Source organism: Saimiri boliviensis, chromosome 6, assembly GCF_048565385.1.
Source record: "Saimiri boliviensis isolate mSaiBol1 chromosome 6, mSaiBol1.pri, whole genome shotgun sequence".
Lineage (NCBI taxonomy): Eukaryota > Metazoa > Chordata > Mammalia > Primates > Cebidae > Saimiri > Saimiri boliviensis.
The window spans coordinates 14985227-15006409 of record NC_133454.1 but is presented as its reverse complement, the minus strand read 5'-3'; the positions used below and the strand labels follow the sequence as shown (position 1 = coordinate 15006409).

Below are 21183 nucleotides of genomic sequence, written 5' to 3'. Positions count from 1 at the left end.
ACCATCAGCTACCAATGTCTCTGCCACTGTTGGTTTCGGAAAAGAGAATAAGAGAACAGGAGTATTTCTCCTGTTGAAAGAAGTATGTTGAAGACCAGAACTGCTATGGGGCCCTGGCATAGTGGCCGTTCATAGGTTTGCAAAAGCCTGGCTGTTCTGAGTGATGAGAACGTGTCTGCTGCAACAGGTGAACACACCACCAACAAGATGAGGTCTGATGCGCTATCCTTTGCCAATGGTAACAGTGGGACCCAGAAAGAAACAGGACTGGCATCGGGAACACACTGTGACCATCTTGTAATGTTCAACCCAAATTCTGGCTACAAAACTAGAAGATTGATTTTCCAAATTAACAATTACATGTTCCCCATGTAACATGTGATTTACAAACACTGACTTATAAATTCTACATAAATGTAAATTACACATCTATGCACAGTATGTTGCATATTTACATATTTGAACATAGACTAGAATAATATTCCATTATATTTTATAAACCAGGTAGCTCTTTTAACATTAGTGCTAGAACTATGTATTTATAATTATCAGGCACCTTCCACTGAGGATCCTCCCATTTTTTCTTTTTAAAATATATATTCTGAAATCATTATAAAAATAAATCTGATTGCTTTAGAAAACTGCCCAAAATTCTTTGGCTCTGAAAGAAAATGGAGTGCCAAAGTTTTGTCTAACAACATGACATCTAAAATGGAATCTGAGTCAATCCCAAAGGAAGATATGCTGGTTTTTTGAGACAGCAAAAGAATTCAGTCTTTGGTATCCACCACTCTTATTATTCATTGGCCCAAATTCACAGGAGAGCTGTTGGTACTTTAGAGAGGACCAGAGTGGGTGAGAGAAGTGATAGGTGGATAATGAGAGAAAAACAACCAGAACTCTCTCAGGCCAACTCTGAGTATGCTGAGCATTTATTATTTGGAAGTAAAGAAGATTCAATATCCCCTTGCTAGCTAATCTTTCAGCTCATTTCTCTGCTTATGGGGTCATTTTCCTGAGCAAGTGCTTAAAATCAAATGTCTCTTTGTTGGACCACTGATCCAATCAGGAGTTAGCCTGTAGGGTCCCAATAAGCATGAATGGTGGAAAGAATTTATTCCCCTCTATGAAGCAGCCCCTCCCAGAGCCCTCACTCCACAGTGGCTCACCGGGGTCTGCGGAAGGTCAGGCCATAGTGCTGACAGGCCAGCCCCACCGTGGGTGTGTACACGATCGGCATGAACTTCTCCACATCCGAGGTCAGCACTCGGTAGAATAGCTTCTCATTCCGGTCTTGGAGTGTCATGAGAATGATGTACCTTGGAGAGGGAGAGAAAAAGCAGGCTGACATGTGGTAGCAGCAGGCCCTGACGCCTCTGTGGTATGGTGCAAAGACCCAGGGCTCTTGCTGCTGCTCAGCTGCAAGGGTACATTCACGGGCAAGCCATCTGCCCTGAGCATGAGCTTCAACAGCTACGAAATGTGAAGATGACCTGCCTGTGGTGCTTATTATTATACATGGTGTAGGTACTGTTCTAAATATTTTATATTAATTCCTTTAAAATTTCCAATGGCTTGTGAAGTAGGGACCATAATTCTTGCCATTTTAGAGGCAAGGAGACTAATGTGGAGAGAAATTGACTCACCCCAGGTCTCATGGCAGGGTAGGAATTTGAATCTAAGCAATCTGACTCTGGAATCTGTGCTCTCAACCACTATGTAAGATGCTTATGATATTATGTGGACATTAATGAATGACAATAGCATAATAATGTTCTGGGGGTAGGGTAGGGTCAAGGAAAATCCTGGGTATATAAGCACTCTATGGACTGGCCTTTCCAGCAACACTGGGCTGGTTCCTGTCACAAGTTTTGATTTCTAAAAATAACCTCTCTTTTATTCCCTGAAACCTGAAATCACTAAGCCAGGAAAAGAGCCTTCCATTCAGACTCCTAAGAATGCAAAAACCTCGGTGAGAGAAACCCTAGGGGCTGAAATTCATAATTAAATGTGACTGCTAATATCGCAACCTGTCTAGGTAACAATCTGGGGGAGAGTTCTAAGGTACTTGATGCTCTGGCATGGGGTGGGATGAGAGAAATGCTCTAATGGGGAAAAATACTCTGTGCTCTGGTGAAATGATCACTGGGCATGACATCAGGATCCCGGGTTTGAATCCCAGCTCTGCCGTTTATTAGCTGTATGAACTTGGGAAAGTCTTGTGTGACCTCTTGGGTCTCAGCCTCTTCCTCTCTACCAAAGGCATTGGTCCTTTGGTGGAAAACTGCAAAGTGTGTTCTGGAAGGTGTTTTTAGCAAGGGAGGATTGATAGGAATAGCCAGGATCTCAACCCATTGCCAGTGTGGGATTCTCTTACCCAATAACCATTTGTGCACATTTTTTTTCTCAATTCTACATTCAGCTATGTCAAACTAGTAATCTGAAATCAGCTATGGTACAAGTATTTACACTATGGAATCCGGGAGATGCCATAATTTCCTATCCCACCCCTCATACCACATAGAGAACCAGTTATAAAAGATTTACCAGCACACCACTGCCCTTACCCTAGAGAAGATGGGGAGTTTTCTTAGCATGTCCCCAAGCACCCTATAAAATGAGGGATTCCTGGGAATAAGTGGGTCAATGTGGTCAATGCAGTATCAGGAGCCAGCCCTGTACAGCTCCCAAGAAAGGGCACACTCTTTTGTCCCTGAGCCTGGAATGGTTCCCCAGGCCTATGAGTGAGGCCCATCTAGCTGGAAAGAACTGGGGAGGGAAGGATTTTGGAATTTAACTTTTAGAACTTAATATTTGTAGGAAAGAGGATTTCACTTTGGACTTGATTTCTTCTTTATAAATTTAACAAAAGAAGAAGGTTCAGATTGTTCAAAGTTAGGGTGTGTCTCATCCTGTTAGATGAATTCATTGTGTAATTTCTGGCTTGCTCTTCAGAGTGACTTAGCTAGACCCAATCAGAGTGAGATTGAAAAAAAGAGGGAGAGGATACTTGGCCTGACTACAGTATGGCCTTGGAATTAATGTGAGTAACATCCTTCAAGTTTAGAGCTTTGGGAGTAGGGGTGGGGTATGGGCAGAGGCTTCCTTGTTCATCACCACTCAGAAGCAATGCATGGTATGGGGGAAACAGAGGAATATGAGTGTAGGGTGACCCTGGCATGCTACTGAGCTTGCCCCTAGGGGGACAGTCACACACTCAAGGACCCAAAGTTTTGGCCAGTTTGTTCTATAGTTTGTTTGTTCTAAGAGGGGAATTCCTTATTTTCTTTTTACACTTCTGCTAGAGCCCATGACAAGGTGACATATTTACTTGACAAATGCTGACATAGTGCCTACTATGTGCCAGGCACTGTTCTAAGCACATTATAAATACTAAGGCATTTAATCCTCATAACAACCCTATGACTTTTCCATATGGTACTCATTGTACCAGTGGGAAAAGACCCATATAGGCTAAGTAACTTTTGCTATTAAGAGGTAGAATATAGATTTGAACTTAACGTAGTACTAGAATCTAGTCTTGTAGCCACTGGGCTCTGCTGCTTCTTAGCTGTGGCATAGAAGAGAAATGAAAAGCATAGACTCTGGAGCCAGGTCTCTGTGTCCAAATCCTAGCTATGCCCATTTATAGCCATGCTACCTGGGAAGTAACACCTTCTTTAGTAAAGCTGTTAAAGTTGACCCTGTGATTCCCTATTGGCTCTTTATGTCTGGATCTCCACTGGAGAAGAACGCAGAGAGGGGGCAGGGTTATTTCCTGCTCCCCATAACCTCTAACAAATGATATCTAGGTTCATCCTAAGGCATCCCCTGTCCATTTCCCTCTCCCTGACCATGTCCCCCTAATTCCAGGAACCCAAGCCATGTACCACTTCCTTAACATGCCTGTCTCTACGTCTTTGCTCCACTTCTTCCCTCTTAGTGAAATACTCTTCCTAAACTCCACTGCTGTCTGCTGAAGTCTTATCAGTACTTCTTATGCTGACTCAGCTTCTACCACTTCCCAGAGGCCCTCCCAGATTCCAATGGTTGGAATGCAGTTTCTCTTCCCAGTTCCCTTAGGACATGTCGGCTGTGCCTCAGTCATAAAAAGCCTTGTCTTTCAGGGAGACCATGAATCCTTTAGGTAGGGCTGAGTCTGGGAAGTCTTTGGGCTCTCAGCCCTTTTTAGCTGGAGACTTTCCAGAAAACCCTCTGTGAAGCACAGGAAACAGACAGCTCAGCCCAAGAACCAGGCAGAGAGAACAGATGCTAGGTACTGACTTGTCCAGGTCACTTTGCTGCCGCTCGTAATATCTCATGATCCGGAGGAGCTGGACGTCCTGGCTCAGAAAGCAGGGCGGGATTAGGCCGTGGATTCCAAGCTGCAGCCTTTCTTCAAGTGTAAAGGCCATCCCCTGGGAAGAACAAGAAAAAAAAACCCACACATAAGTGCATACTTGGGAAACAAAGAAACAGAGGGGGGTCCCACCCACAGACAGGCAAAAGTGTGACTCGGTAGAAAGGGCCCTCAACTCAAATCCCACCTCTGCTATTTAAGCAGGAGGGTCATCTTGTGCCCAGTTACTTTGGTGCTTACTTTCAGCTTCCTCATTGGAAAAAAAATGGAGAAAATATCTGTATCATTAGGGTTTTTCTGTTTTTGGTTTGTTTTGTTTTGAGATGGAGTCTCATTCTGTCACCCAGGTTGGAGTGTAATGGCGTGATCTCATTTCACTGCAACCTCCACCTCCGGGGTTCAAGCAGTCCTCCTGCTTCAGCCCCCTGAGTAGCTGGGATTACAGGCATGCACTACCACGCCCGGCTAATTTTTGTATTTTTAGAAGAGACGGGGTTTCACGATGTTGGTCAGGCTGGTCTTGAACTCTTGACCTTATGATCTGCCTGCCCCAGCCTCCCAAAGTGCTGGGATTACAGGCATGAGCCACTGCACCTGATGATTTTTCTGTTTTGTTTTTTTTTTAAATATTGTTTTATTTTTTAGAACGGTGATATGGTTTGTATCTGTGTCCCCACCCAAATCTCATTTTGAATTGTAATCCAAATCCATAGTCCCAATCACTGGTGGGAGGTGATTGAATCATGCGGCAGGTTTCTGCATTCTATTTTTGTTAGAGTGAGTGAATTCTCATGATATCTGGTTGTTTGACAAGAGTCTGGTGCTTCCCCCTTTTCTCTCTCTCCTGCCGTCATGTAAGACCCGCTTGCTTCCCATTCCCCTTCTACCATGATTGTAAGTTTCCTGAGGCCTCCCTAGCCATGTAGAACTATGAGTCAATTAAGCCTCTTTTGTTTATAAATTACCCAGTCTCGGGTAGTATCTTTACAGCAGTGTGAAAATAAGCTAATACAAACAGTATTTACAGAAAAACTGAGAAGACAGTACAGAGTTCCCATATACCCCTTCATCCAGTGTCCCTGATTATTAACATCTGACATTAGTAGTATAAGTTCATTAGAGTTAATGAACCAATAATGATCCTTTATTATTAACTAAAGCCTTTAGTTTATTCAGATTTTTAAAAGTTTTTATGTAACATATATAGATATAAATATGTGTATATATGTATTGTTAATATATATTACATATAATATATATTATTTATATTATATATATATTTTGTTCCAGGACCCCATCCAGGATCCCATATTTTTTTTGTTTTTGTTTTTGTTTGTTTGTTTTTTTGAGATGGAGTTTCGCTCTTGTTACCCAGGCTGGAGTGCAATGGCGTGATCTCGGCTCACCACAACCTCCACCTCCTGGGTTCAGGCAATTCTCCTGCCTCAGCCTCCTGAGTGGCTGGGATTACAGGCACGCGCCACCATGCCCAGCTAATTTTTTGTATTTTTAGTAGAGACGGGGTTTCACCATGTTGACCAGGATGGTCTCAATCTCATGACCTCGTGATCCACCCACCTCGGCCTCCCAAAGTGCTGGGATTACAGGCTTGAGCCACCGTGCCCGGCCCCAGGATCCCATATTAACTTTAGTCATCGTTTCTCCTTAGGCTCCTCTTGGCTCTGACAGTTTCCCAGATGTCCCTTGTTTTTGACGACCTTGACAGTTTGGAGAAGCCCTGGTCAGGTATTTTGCACATACCCCTCTACTGGACCTTGTCTGATGTTTTTCTCATGATTGGATTGTGGTTAATGGGTTTTTGGAAGGAAGATCACAGAAGTAGAGTGCCATTTTCTTCACATCGGACCAAGGGTACATATAATAATGTGATTATCACTGTTGATATGGACCTCAATTAGTGGCCAGAGTCATGCTTATCAAGTTTCTCCACTGTAAAGTTACTCCTGCTTACTTCTGGCCTTGGCCATTGGGAGTGTTCTCAGTTGGTTCTTGGATTGCTTTGATATACTATCCATAATGTAGCGGTGGTGGGTTGTTTGTTTTTGTTTTGAAATTCCTTATTTTCTGGCACTACAAGATGCTCCAGGTTCATCTTGTACATTGCTAACTGTGGTCCTAGACTAAGCCATTTCTTCAAGGATCCCCAATTCCTTTTATGGAGCATGGTATTAGAAGGCAAGATTTGGGCACTACTTACTCCTGTGTCCCTTACATATTTCTAGTCCCTCTCGGTTGGCAGAGCAAGGAAATACACATGTGTATATTAAAACACAACATATGAATGAATGAATGAACAAAATGTATATACATGCAATGAAAATGTATTCAGCAATGAAAAGGAATGAAGTTCTGCTCTGTGCTACTTCATGAATGAACCTTGAAAACACTATGCTAAGTAAAATAAGCCAGACACAAAAGGACAATATTATGTGATTTTACTTATATGAAATGTCTGGAACAGGAAAATTAATAGAGACAGAAAGTGGCTTTAAAGTCCCCATGGACTTGAAGGAAGGCAAGTGATGGCTATTGATTATTGGTTACAGAATTTCTTCTTGGAGTGAGAAAAAGTTTTAGAAATGGATAATGGTGATGGCTGTACAATATTGTGAAGTACTTAGTGCCACTTAATTGTACAAATAAAAATTGTCAAAATGGCTAATTTTATATTATATATATTTTACCACAGCTTAAAAAACTACTAAGGTAATATATCCCAAATTGTTGAATTATACAACCTTAAATGGGTGAATTGTATGGTATATAAATTATATTTCAAAAAACTTTTTTAAAAGAGTTCTTTGCATGTTTTGAATATAAGCCCTTTACTGGACATGTATTATATAAATATTTTTCCTAGACTGTGGCTTGTCTTTTCATTCTCTTGGCAGTGTCTTCACAGACCAGCATTTTCTAGTTTGAATGTTGGGGAGTGAGATGGGGAATAAGAAGATATCATGGAATCTCTGACCTGGTCATAAACAAGCCCTGTAGAGACAATGTTTGCTGGAAGAAGTTACAGGAACTGTACTTATAAGAGATACTGTGAGAATGGGACAGAGGCTGCCCCACCTTTATCCCAAGATGAGAAGGTCCAACACATGGTGAAAACCAGAGACTTTTTCTGTGCAGAACTCAGGGTGGCCCTCCTGGAGTGAGGGCTACCCTGACACTGGAGCTCCTGGAGACACTTCCTCAGCTTTCTCATGGAAGGCCCTAGCAACTCTAACAATATGATCCCCTGAGTTGCTCCATGGGTGGCAGACATCAAGAAGGAAGGGGCCAGAATCCCCAGGGGGGAATTATGCAGGCCTGCTAATGTGACTCTTGTTGAATTTAAGGCTGATCATAGCTGGAGCAACTCTGGTTAAGTCTTTTATCTATACTGAGTCCCAAATAATGCAAGTTTTCTCCTAAAAGTGAAGAAAGCTGTGTGGGTGATAAATGAGACTTTGATTATGCTGTTGACAGGCAGCTTCCCACAGATTCCCTTGGGGAGAGAAAGCCCACAAAGGTAGGGAGCATCTGAGCTCCCTTTATTCCTCTGCCACTCAAAATGATTTCATCCAAAACCATTACAAGCCCTTTGATAGGGAATTACGAACCACAGGGAGATTCAAACCCATATACTGATTATCCACACCTTAGAGGTGTTGCTATTATCAGCTCTAAGGAAGAGACTTTAATGAATATCTAATCTTATTCTATACTTTCCTTACAGCCACATTGAGAGGGAGGTTTCACAACCTTCCATTTACAGATGAGAAAGCTAAGCAAGAGAGGTTACAAAATGCTCCTGAAGTTCCATGGCTATTACTTCATACTCTATTGTTTCCTATACCAGGATGCATTTTATAATCAGTAAGTATACTGGGTGTGATAAATTTTTCCTGATGATTTTCTTTGCCTAGAGGTAAGTGATAAAACCATTTGTATTCTTGTCACTATAGTATACATCCTCCGAGGACTTTGGTGAGATGGACCTCAGAAAACGTGGTAGGGTATCAGGGGAGTTGTGAGAAGGGAGTGGATAAAAAAAAGAAAGAGAGGGCTGGGGGCAGTGTCTCAGGCCTGTAATCTCAGCACTTTGGGAGGCTGAGGTGGGTAGATCACTAGGTTAGGCTTTCAAGACCAGCTTGGCCAACATAGTGAAACCCTGTCTCTACTAAAAAAAAAAAATACAAAAGATTAGCCGGGCATGGTGGCGGGCAGCTGTAATCCCAGCTACTTGGGAGGCTGGGGCAGCAGAATCACTTGGATCTGGGAGGCAGAGGTTGCAGTGAGCTGAGATCACACCACTGTGCTCCAGCCTAGGTGAGAGTGTGAGACTCTATCTCAAAAAAAAAAAAAAGGAAAAGAAACGAAAGAGAAAAAAGTTAGGCTTCTTGGCTACTCTCAATTTCTTCTGTTTTGTGATTTGGAATCTTTAAAACTTTGAATACTGTGTTTCTTTTGTGTTTTTACAAAGCAGTAAGGGCAACTTATGATAAAATCTAGAATTGTTCCTCCTTACAAAAGAACTGTTAAGAATTGTATGAAAGATCTATCTTAAGAGAGGCTTTACTCTGTTTGAAAGTATGACTCACAGAGACCTCTTAAAATAATCCGCACATGCAGTCCCCCAATTTTTCTTTATCAAAACCCCACACCACCAGTTCATAACCCCCTGTGTCGGTCACCAGCTTTTCAAGCAGGGAGCAACACTGAGGTCCAAGATTTTTTGCAGGAAACCACCTTGCCCTGGAGACTGAACACTTTCACCAAATGCTTTTAGGCAGGTGACTGTTCGCTGCCTAGGTAAAGACTGTGATCACATTTCCTTGGCCTAGAGCATCCTAGGGAGGCATCTAATTATGACATCATTTTTGTTAATGATCACCATGGCCTTTAACAACAGTCCACTTCTCCCTACAAGGAGAAATGTTTTTCTTGGCTGACTGCCACCACTTTTGTATTTGAGGAAAAAGTATGACTGTTTAGCAACTGGTAATTTCAGGGATTAAAAATAATACTTCTTGAAGCTACTATCCATCTTGAAGCCAATGTTAAGGCGACCTCAGATTTACAAGTCTGCAAAGCAGAAATACAGGCACTGTAGTTGCACCAAAGCCTCCAACATAGAATGGGCACAAGACAGTTCACTAGGGCTTAAGGGGGAAGTGTGAGAACTTATATTTCTCTACAAAAGAAAGAAACTTTGCTAACTGGCACTCAGGTGCTTGTTCTGTATATGTAAAAAAGTCATAAAGTATAAGAGGGGTCCGAAGGTAAGAGTAGGGACTGTACAACATGTACTAGTCAGAGGAATTGATGGTGGGACCCTTATTCGACCCTTATTCATTCTTAACACATTGAGAAGTTACAGTTTCTGCGTGTCTACTAAATAGAGTTACAGATTATATTATCTAGTTTTAACAAAACTCTCATTATAGGACAGGCAGCTTTTGTAGAATAGCTGACTCTCACAGTGATATTTTTACCTAATACCCTTGTGGAATTCAGCTAGGACATTCTGGTAGAGATCTGCCTATTGTTACTAGTTTGAAATGTCTCCGCTGTTACAGGGTCATTGCTCTGACCTCTCCGAGTCCTTACCTGCTCTGGTTTCTCAGGGAAACTTTGGATCTCCTCAAGACCTACCAACCAATGGGTTAATGTCTGGAATAGTAGGAGGCCTCAAGATCCTTTCCTAGCACTAAAGACTGTGATCATGTTGACTGGTCAGTGCTTATGCTAAACCATTTAAAATTTTTAAACTGTCACTCTTGACTTTAACTACTTCCTCAGCTTTCCTGAATGATCATCTCTGGCTCAGCTACTGAACTCTACTAGTGGGTTCAGCCCTGTCCAGGTTACCAGGATGAAAAATTTACTGGCCTCAGAGGGAAGATATTTCAATAGATCCCACCATCAAATGGCAGGGCACAAAGGCAGGAAGCCCCCTTAGATGGTGTTCTGTTCCAGCCTCCTGCTGTTCAGAGGTCCAGGCTTCCCAGTGCCCCTTCTTTAAGTCTGAGCTTATCCAGGGTCAGTCTCCCAGCACTGCTTGGTGATCTGCCTAGTGCCTCTAGACCCAGATCCCTGCTGTGTACCTGACAATCTCTTCTTGTTCATTCAACAAACATCCATGAGTTCCTACTTTGTGCCCGGCCTGCCATGTTAGACACCGGTGATTGTTGAACAGAACAGATTGTGGTCACTGTCCTCAAGCATCTACTAGAGGAGGCATGTGGGTTAACATAAAATAGCAATCCTGGGCCTCTGCGTTGGGCAAGCTACTTCTCCCACTTATTAAATGACGTGCTGCCCATTTCATGTGTTGTGGGATTAAATGAAATAATGCAGGTAACATGCTTAGCACAGATATTGGCGCATAGGAAATGCTCAGTGAACACCAGCTGTTCTCCTTATTACTATTAGTGTTCATGGGGCAGGGTGGCATAAGAGAGCTCATGAGCAGATGCTGGGGAGGAGCCTTGAAGGGTGGTCAGCAGCTAGTCTGGCAGAAGGGGCTGCAAGACAGGGACTGAAGGGACATCACCACATCACAATGTAACTGCTCGTCCATGGGGTCAGGCACCACACCAGCCTTTGCAGTCCTGTGTGCTCTGGTGTAAGCTTGTGCTTTGGCTCATGCCAACACCCCTGTTCCCCATGCTCTGACCCCTTCCTCCTTCCCTGCTTCCTATCCATAGTCAACCACCTGCAACCTCCAGGAGGCCTCCCTGCCTCCACCATTCCACACAGCTCTCTCTATTCTCTCAGAGTCAGTGTCACACTGTTTAGCACATGCAATGTGTCTCCTATTGGATTTCTTGAGTTGTAACTACCAGATAATAAATTCAGAGTGGTGAGGAGGCAGATACTTTGAAAAAGCTAATGCAAGGCTGTTGCACATAATATTATCACCATCCATAATAACAATGATGACCTTCTATTGGATGATGAGTATTAAGTATCTGTCTCAGTGCCTGACCCAATGGGTCGTCTCATCCTCTGAATCCAGAAGGAAGGTATGATGATTATTATTCCGACTTTGTGGACTAGGAAACTGAAGTTTGAGGGGTACGTAACTTGCCCAAGGTCACATAGCAAGCTGGTGGGAAAACCAGGAGTAGAACCCAGGCCTAACTATTTCCAACGTTCTGAATCTTTCCTGAGCTAATCAACAGCTCCAAGACTTGAAAGATTTTAAAAGTTGTTTACTGAGATTTTTGATTAGGGATGTAATTAAGTTTACCTACAGAGCCAAGTATCTTAATGATTTTAGCTACTGTTGATCATTCCTCTGTATTTGCCTCAGATCAGTCATCTGCAAACAGGTGTGCCTGCACCTCTGAGTTCATGCACTTGGCCCTTGGCACACACATAGCCATGTTTCCTCTGACCAGCATCATTACTGGAAGAAGGATTAGCAGACACCGTGTAACAGTAAAGGTTTTTTGTTCCATACATTACATCATTCTCTGAGCTGACTGTTTATGGTATAACCAGCTTCCTCCATCAATCAACCATGGCAACATAGAGGGTAGCATAGCTGGAATAGAGCTGTGGGCATTTAGCTCTGAGATTGTAGAGTTTAAGCTGATGAGCTGTTAGGGTATCGGAAGGCACCTCCTCCTCCTTGTGCATATTCCTTCTTGACTCTGTTCTTTTGGGTGTTTGGGATTTTTATGAGTTAGGGTGATGTGGATTCTGATTGGAAACAGGAAGCGGGATTACTGAGGCTGCTGTTCCCTGCACTGACCCCCAGCTTTATGGGGGCCCTGAGCACATTCCTGAGATGAATTTATGCAGGGGGGGGGGTCTCAGAAACGGCATTGGGAAACCTCCACAGACACAGACCTGAGAATGGCCTTCCTCCCTGACATATTTCTGTGATCAGGTGCAACATTACAGATCCAGAAACACATCATAAATTCCTAAGAGGGGACGGGGGGAGACGCTGCTCATTACTGCCCAGAACCAAGCCTAAACCAGCCTAAAGCTCAAAGCTTGGGCTATGGGGCCATAGGCTGTACTGCCTGCAACCTTCCATGGGTGACATACACGGAAGTTCTTGTTCTGGTTGGGAGATACAATTCAATTTTCCCTCCATGGGATTCAGCAAGCAATGGAGGTGCTGTGCTCACACAGCCAGCATGAGGGAATGGGAAGGGAACTAGACGACAGAAGTTCTACATTCAGTTCCTCCCGTGGCTGTGTGATCCTGGAGAAATTACTTGACTTCTCTGAGTCTGCTGCCCTTACTGGGTCATTGTGTCAAAGGGGAATGTTAAAATTTCTGTAAATTCGAAGAGGTGATTTTAAAAAGTTTGAGAAAGGCTGTGCCTATTGCAGTTGTAAATCTTTTTAGGTTAACCGTTATAAGCAATTTGGCAGTTGCACTTAATAGTCCTTTCCTGACTCTTTTCCCTGCAAGACAGTAAGTTTTTTGAGGTCAGGGACTTTGTCTCAATGAACTGCATGTTCCTTCTGCCTCACATAGTAACTGTCACAGGATAAGTATTCGATAAATAAGTGGATTAATGGATTCATTCATTCTTTCCACAAAAAAAGTATTAAGTGTCTTCTTTGTGCTTAGTCCTATTTTAGATCCCTGGGAACCAGCAGTGGAAAGATATAGAAGGTTCCAGCTCTCTACAGGCTCTAGGTCAGCCAGTCCTGTAACTAGTTTGTGGTTGTCTGGTCTCACTATACAATAGCAACATTAGTCTGCTCAGTGCTGCAATGTGGAAAATGTTCTGTATCTGCACTGTCCAATGTGCTAGCCACTGACTACCACATTGTAGCTATTGAGCACTTAAAATATGGCCAGTACAACTGAGAAACTGATTTTTGTATTTCCTTTCATTTTAATTAATGTAAATACAAAGAATCACATACTGTATTGGACAGGGTGGATCTTTCCCACACTGGGGATCATTTCCAGTCTGGCCTAGTGGAAAACATGGGAACAAGATACTCAGAACCCTGGCTTTGGGTCTGGTTCTGGCCCAGTGGTAGAGACACCCTAGTCTACCTTGATGCAGAATGATGGTTTCTTGTATGGAATAGGCTGGGGAGAGCAGGATAAATAGGAATTAGAGATGAATATAATGCCAGGGAGGGGTGGGAGCTTGGCAGGGAAGAGCCCCAAAGGCCTGTGGCCACACTTGGGAGGCAGCAGGCAGGAGAGGCCTTCAGAGGAGCTTGGATCCTCATTCTGGCAAGCCCAGCTCCTCCAGAAGAGAGAAGTTTAATGGTATGAGGCTAAGGGAAAAGTTCAAAAGAAGCAGAACAACTTTCACAGTGAGTGATTTAAAAAGTTGAGGATGAGGAAATAACTTTAAAAAAAATGACTGAATGTAAAATAGAAGCAAATAAAATCCAAGGGGCAAGAATTCCTGTGACGGGTAGAACAAACAATGAATCTTTCTTCCCAGAACCCCTTGTGGGCATGTTCTGCAAATACAGGAAACAACTTGTACCTTTCAAAGCCGGGTTTTGTTGGGCTTCGTTGCATCCAGTAAAGCTCTGAAATAGTCTACAACCTGGTATATAAAGGCTTTTATGTGAGGGCAGCCCTGGACAAAATAACAAAGGGGGACCTTTTTTTTTTAAACTTCTGGGATACGTGTGCAGAGTGTGTAGGTTTGTTACGTAGGTATAAATGTGCCATGATGGTTTGCTGCACTTATCAACCTGTCATGTAGGTTTTATGGCCCACATGCATTAGGTATTTGTCTTAATACTCTCCCTCCCCTTGCCTCCTACCCCACAACGGGCCCTGGTGTGTGCAGTTCCCCTCCCTGTGTCCATGTGTTCTCATTGTTCAACTCCCACTTTTTAGTGAGAACACGTGGTGTTTGATTTCTTGTTCCTGTGTTAGTTTGCTGAGGATAATGGCTTCCAGCTTCATCCATGTCCCTGCAAAGGATGTGATCTCATTCCTTTTTATGGCAGCATAGTATTCCATCATATATATATATATATATATATATATATATATATATATATATATATATCACATTTTCTTTATCCAATCTATCACTGACGAGCTTTTGCATTGGTTCCAAGTCTTTGCTATTGTAAATGGTGCTGCAGTAAACACGTGTGTGCATGTGTCTTTATAGTAGAATGATTTATATTTCCTTGGGTACGTACCCAGTAATGGGATTGCTGGGTCAAATGGTATTTCTGGCTCTAGATCCTTGAGGAATTGCCACACCATCTTCCACAATGGTTGAACTAATTTACAATTCCACCAATAGTATAAAAGCATTCCTATTTCTCCACAGCCTCGCAAGCATCTATTGTTTGCTGACATTTTAATAATTGCCATTCTGACTGGCATGAGATAGTATCTCATTATGGTTTTGATTTGCATTTCTCTAATGATCAATGATGATGATCTTTTTCTTGTATGTTTGTTGGCTGTTTATCCTTTGCCAACTTTTTGATGAGGTTGTTTATTTTTCTCTTATAAATTTATTTAAGCTCCTTGTGGATATTAGATCTTTGTCAGATGGGTAGATTGCAAAATATTTCTCCCATTCTGTAGGTTGCCTGTTTACTCTGATGATAGTTTCTTTTGCTGTGCAGAAGCTTTAGTTTAATTCGATCCCATTTGTCAGTTTTGGCTTTTGTCGCAATTGCTTTTGGTGTTATAGTCATGTCCATGCCTATGTCCTGAACGGTATTGCCTAGGTTTTCTTCTAGGGTTTTTATAGTTTTGAGTTTTACATTTATGTCTTTAATCCATCTTGAATTAATTTTTGTATAAGGTGAAAGGAAGGGGTCCAGTTTCAGCTTTCTGCATATGTCTAGCCAGTTTTCTCAGCACCATTTATTAAATAGGGAATCCTTTCCCCGTTGCTTGTTTTTTGTCGGGTTTGTCAAAGATCAGATGGTTGTAGATGTGTAGTGTTATTTCTGACGTCTCTGTTCTGTTCCATTGGTCTATATGTCTGTTTTAGTAGCAGTACCATGCTGTTTCGGTTACTGTAGCCTTGTAGTATAGTTTGAAGTCAGGTAGCATGATACTTCCAGCTTTGTTCTTTTTGCCATATGTCTTGGCTATATGGGCTCTTTTTCCATAAGAAATTTAAAGTAGTTTTTTCTAATTCTGTGAAGAAAGTCATTGGTAGTTGGATGGGTATAGCACTGAATCTATAAATTACTTTGGGCAGTATGGCCATTTTCACAATATTGATTCTTCCTATCCATGAGCATGAAATGTTTTTCCATTTGTTTTTGTCCTCTCTTATTTCCCTGAGCAATAGTTTGTAGTTTTCCTTGAAGAAGTCCTTCACGTCCTTTGTAAGCTATATTCCTAGGTATTTTATTTTCTTTGTAGTGATTGTGAATGGGTGTTCATTCATGATTTGGCTCTCTACTTGTCTATTGTTGGTGTATAGGAATGTTTGTGATTTTTGCACATTGATTTTGTATCCTGAGACTTTGCTGAAGTTGCTTATCAGCTGAAGGATATTTTGGGCTGAGACACTGGAGTTTTCTAAATATAGAATCATGTCATCTGCAAACAGATATAATTTGACTTCCTCTCTTCCTATTTGAATACACTTTATTTCTCTTGCCTGATTGCCCTGGATAGAACTTCCAGTACTATGTTGAATAGGTGTGGTGAGAGAGGGCATCCTTGCCTTATGCCGGTTTTCAAAGGGAATGCTTCCAGCTTTTGCCCATTCAGTATAATATTGGCTATGAGTTTGGCATAAATAGCTCTTATTATTTTGAGATATGGTCCATCAATACCTAGTTTATTGAGAGTTTTTAACATGAAAGGATGTTGACCTTTATTGAAGGCCTTTTCTATATCTATCGAGCTAATCCTGTGGTTTATGTCATTGGTTCTGTTTATATGATGAATTACATTTATTGATTTGCATATGTTGAACCAGCCTTGCATGCCAGGGATGAAGCTGACTTGATCATGGTGGATAAGTTTTTTGATGTGCTGCTGGATTCAGTTTGCCAGTATTTTATTGAAGATTTTTGCACTGATGTTCATCAGGGATATTGGCCTGAAATTTTCTTTTTTTGTTGTGTCTTTGCCAGGTTTTGTATCAGGATGATGCTGGTCTCATAAAATGAGTTAGGGAGAAGTCCCTCTTTTTCAATTGTTTGGAATAGTTTCAGAAGAAATGGTACCAGCTCCTCTTTGTACGTCTGGTAGAATTTGGCTGTGAATCTGTCTCATCCTGGCCTTTTTTTTTTTTTTTTTTTTTTTTTTTTTTTTTTTTTTTGGTTAGTAGGCTATTAATTACTGCCTCAATTTCAGAACTTGTTATTGGTCTATTCAGGGACTCAATTCTTCCTGGTTTAGTTTTAGGAGGGCGTATGTGTCCAAGAATTTATCTATTTCTTTTAGATTTTCTAGTTTATTTGTGTAGAGATGTTTGTAGTATGCTCTGCTGGTAGTTTGTATTTCTATGGGATCAGTGGTGATATCTCTTTTATCATTTTTTATTATGTCTACTTGATTCTTCTCTCTCTTCTTATTAGTCTAGCTAGTGGTCCATCTATTTTGTTAATCTTTTCAAAGAACCAGCTCCTGGATTCACTTGAGTTTTTGAAGGTCTTTTTGTGTCTCTATTTCCTTTAGTTCTGCTCTGATATTAGTTATTTCTTGTCTTTTGCTAGCTTTTAAATTTGTTTGCTCTTGCTTCTCTAGTTCTTTAAATTGTGATGTTAGGGTGTTGATTTGAGATCTTTCCAGCTTTCTGATGTGAGCATTTAGTGCTATAAATTACCCTCGTTAGCTGTGCTTTAGCTGTGCCCCATAGATTCTGGCACATTGTCTCTTTGTTTTCATTGGTTTCAAAGAACTTCTTGATTTTTGCCTTAATTTTATTATTTACCCAGGAGTCATTTGGGTGCAGGTGGTTCAGTTTCCATGTAGCTGTGCAGTTTTGAGTGAATTTCTTAAAACTGAGTTCTAATTTGATTGCAACATGGTCTGAGAGACTATTTAGATTTCAGTTCTTTTGCCTATGCTGAGGAGTGTTTTACTGCCAATTATGTCATTGATTTTAGAAAAAGTGCCATGTGGCACCTAGAATAATGTATATGCTGTTGATTTGGAGTAGAGAGTTCTGTAGATGTCTATTAGTTCTGTAGAGGTCCTCTTGGTCCAGATCTGAGTTCAAGTCCTGGTTATCCTTGCTAATTTTCTGTCTCGTTGACCTGTCTAATATTGACAGTGGAGTGTTAGTCTCCCACTATTCTTGTGTGGGAGTCTAAGTCTCTTTTTAGGTCACTAAGAACTTGATTTGTGTATCTGGGTACTCCTGTATTGGGTATATATATATTTAGGATAGTTAGCTCTTCTCGTTGCATTGATCCCTTTATGATTATGTAATGCCCTTCTTTGTCTTTTTCAATCTTTGTTGGTTTAAAGTCTGTTTTATCAGAGACTAGGAATGAAACTCCTGCTTTTTTTTGCTTTCCATTTTCTTCGTAATTCTTCCTCCATCCCTTTATTTTGAGTCTATTTGTGTCTTCACACATAAGACTGGTCTTATGAATACTGTACACCAATAGGTCTTGACTCTTTATCCAATTTGCCAGTCTGTGTCTTTTAATTGGGACATTTAGCCCTTTTACATTTAAGGTTAATATTGTTATGTGTGAATCTGATCCTGTCATCATGATGCTAGCTGGTTATTTTGCACATTAGTTGATGCAGTTTCTTCATGGCATCATTGGTCTTTATATTTTGGTGTATTTTTGCAATACCTGATACCAGTTTTTCCTTCCCATATTTAGTGCTTCTTTTGGGAGTTCTTGCAAGGTAGGCCTGGTGTTGACAAAATCCCTCAGCATTTGCTTGCCTGGAAAGGATTTTATTTCTCCACTTACAAAGCTTAGTTTGTTTGGATATGAAATTCTGGGTTGAAAATTCTTTTCTTTAAGAATGTTGAATATTGGCCTCCACTCTCTTCTTGCTTGTGGGGTTCCTGCTGACAGATCTCCTCTTAGTCTGATGGGTTTCTCTTTGTAGGTGACGTGACATTTTTCTCTTGCTGCTCTTAACATTTTTTCCTTCATTTCAACCTTGGAGAATCTGATGACTATGTTTCTTGGGGTTGATCTTCTCATGGAGTTACTTAGTTCTGTTCTCCGTATTTCCTGAATTTGAATGTAGGCCTGTATTGCTAGGTTGGGGAAGTTCTGGAAAATATCCTGAATTGTGTTTTCCAACTTCATTCCATTCTCCCCATTACTTTCAGGTACATCAATCAATTGTAGGTTTGGTCTTTTCATATAGTCCCATATTTCTTGGAGGCTTTGTTAATTCCTTTTCATTTTTCTTGCTCTAATCTTGTCTGCACACTTTATTGCAGCAAGGTGGTCTTCAGTCTTTGATATCATTTCTTCTGCTTGATCAGTTTGACTGTTGATACTTGTGTATGCTTCACGAAGTTCTTGTGCTGTGTTTTTCAGCTCCATCACATCATTTATGTTCCTCTCTAAACTGGTTATTCTAGTTAGTAGGTCCTGGAACATTTTATCAAGGTTCTTAGCTTCCTTACTTTGGATTAGAACATACACCTTTTGCTCAGAGGAGTTAGTTATTACCCACCTTCTGAAGCCTACTTCTGTCAGTTCATCAATCTCATTCTCCATCTAGTTTTGCACCCTTGCTGGAGAGATGTTGAGATCATTTGGAGGAGAAGAGGCATTCTGGATTTTGGAATCTTCAGTGTTTTTACACTGGTCTTTCCTCATCTTCATGGATTTATCTACCTTTGATCTTTGAGGCTGATGACCTTTGGATGGGGTATTTGTTGGGGGTGGGATCTTTTTTGTTGAGGTTGTTGTTGTTGCTGCTTTCTGTTTGTTTTTCTTCTAACATTCAGGCCCCTCTTCTGCAGGTCTACTGTAGTTTGCTAGCAGTCCACTCCAAACCCTGTTCACATAGGTATCACCAGTGGAGGTTACAAAACAGCAAAGATTGCTGCCTGCTCCTTCCTCTGGAAGCTTTGTCCCAGGAGGCACCAGCCTGATGCCAGCCAGAGCTCTTTTTCCACTGGAGTTCCTATGTGACATATGACTGCGGAAGAGTCATAAGTCACAGCAGTCCAGATAACCGCTAGGCTTGCCAAGTGGAGGCTTGCTCCCGTAACCCAAGAAAAGACTCAGTACATGAACTTTCTCATAGTTGCTCTTAAAAGGAAGGGGTGGGAAAGTTTTTAAAGTCAATAAAACTCTGTAAAACAACTGCTCAAGAAGTTTTCTTCATAAGTCTCTGTGTTTTAAAGGAGGTACCACTTTAAAAAGCCTTCCATGTGAAGGTATGTGAAAGTTCCAAGGATGTTCACTCCATTTTCTGTGAGCACCCAGCAGCTTGCAACCCTGACCAGGTGTCCAGCCTGGACAGAGATCTACTTGTTCTCAGATGCAGCAAGGTGTAGGTGTGAATATGGCCTGCTTTCAGTGCATGGGATGCAGTCATAGTAGAAAGGCATCACTCTCTGCCCTTGAAACATATCTCAAGGTCTTCATATAGCTTCCTTTATTGTGTCAATGCATTAAATAGCCATTGGAGATAACACCCTTTGGAAAATGTGCTCCAGGGTGAACTCCCAATGCTTGCTGTTACATCCACCCCAGGTAAGCTTCTGATTCCATGTTTCTAGGATAGATGTGGCAAGGTTGTAGAGGGTCCCCTTTAGCTAATACTCTTACCCTCTTGTCACATTATGAAAGGAAGTTATTTCTCTAGACCAGGTGTCCCCAAACTTTTTACACAGGGGGCCAGTTCACTGTCCCTCAGACCGTTGGAGGGCCGCCACATACTGTGCTCCTCTTACTGACCACCAATGAAAGAGGTGCCCCTTCCTGAAGTGCGGTGGGGGGCCGGATAAATGGCCTCAGGGGGTCGCATGCGGCCCGCGGGCTGTAGTTTGGGGATGCCTGCTCTAGACCTTGGTTTTACCTGTCTGGGAAATGGGAATAATATGTACTTCATCTACTTCACAGACATGTAGATGATTCAGCAAAGATAACGTGCAAGGAAGTGATTTGTAATATAAATATTAAAGCTATTAACAATGATAGGAATAACTAATGTAGCTTCATTGGCCCCTTTCTCTGAGGTAAGAATAAACTTGAAACTATTGGCAATCCTTTCTGAGAGGCCTTGGTTGCCTTTTAGAAGAGCCAGAGATGAAGCGGATCATGTGCTCCTCCCCTCATGCTCCCCTCAGAGCTACATGCATGTCTCTACCAGGCTTCAACATACTGCCTTGCAACTATCTATTTGTGAGTCTGTTCTTCCTGAAAACAGGGCCATGACTTGGTCTTATTCATTTTTGCAATCCCAGTACAATGCTAGCACACAGGTACTTCATAGCGTGTGTTAAATGAATGAACAAATGAATGAAAGTCTGTGAGTCCCACTTTATTAAGAAAGCTGGCATAGAGGGCCCTTAGTGGTTCATAAAGTGGGGTGTAAAATAGTGAATAAGAGCTGGGCTTTGGAATCAGGCAGTCCTGGGTCTGAAAGTCTGTAACTTACAGCTTTGTGGACATTGAGCATATCATTTAACTACTTGAACAGCGGTCTGCTCATCGATAAAGCTGGAATAATAATAGTTCCCTCCAATGCTGATTTATGAGGATTGTATATAATAAGATATGTGAAGTTTCTAGCATTAAGTACTCAGTGAGCAGTAGGTAGCTAACATTATTACTTGTTCCTTAAAAATAAAGGAGGGGATATGATTAATTCTCTGTGAGAAGCTTAGAGGAAAGCAGATAGGGGAGGTGGGTAACCAAGGCTTTTTGGAGGAGGT

The 21183-nt window shown here is 41.6% G+C and overlaps 1 protein-coding gene across 6 annotated transcripts in view; it reads right to left on the bottom strand.

Annotated features, from left to right (window-relative positions):
• The window catches only part of ME3 (malic enzyme 3), a 217552-nt gene that overhangs the window by 112925 nt on the left and 83444 nt on the right, over positions 1–21183 (bottom strand). For all 6 annotated transcript variants that reach the window (XM_010345647.3, XM_003935071.2, XM_010345646.3 and 3 more), the window contains exons 3-4: positions 4285–4418; positions 1170–1319 (exon numbers count right to left, since the gene is read on the bottom strand). In XM_010345647.3, the coding sequence (XP_010343949.1) occupies positions 1170–1319; positions 4285–4418 (284 nt within the window). The remainder of the gene's footprint in view (positions 1–1169; positions 1320–4284; positions 4419–21183) is intronic.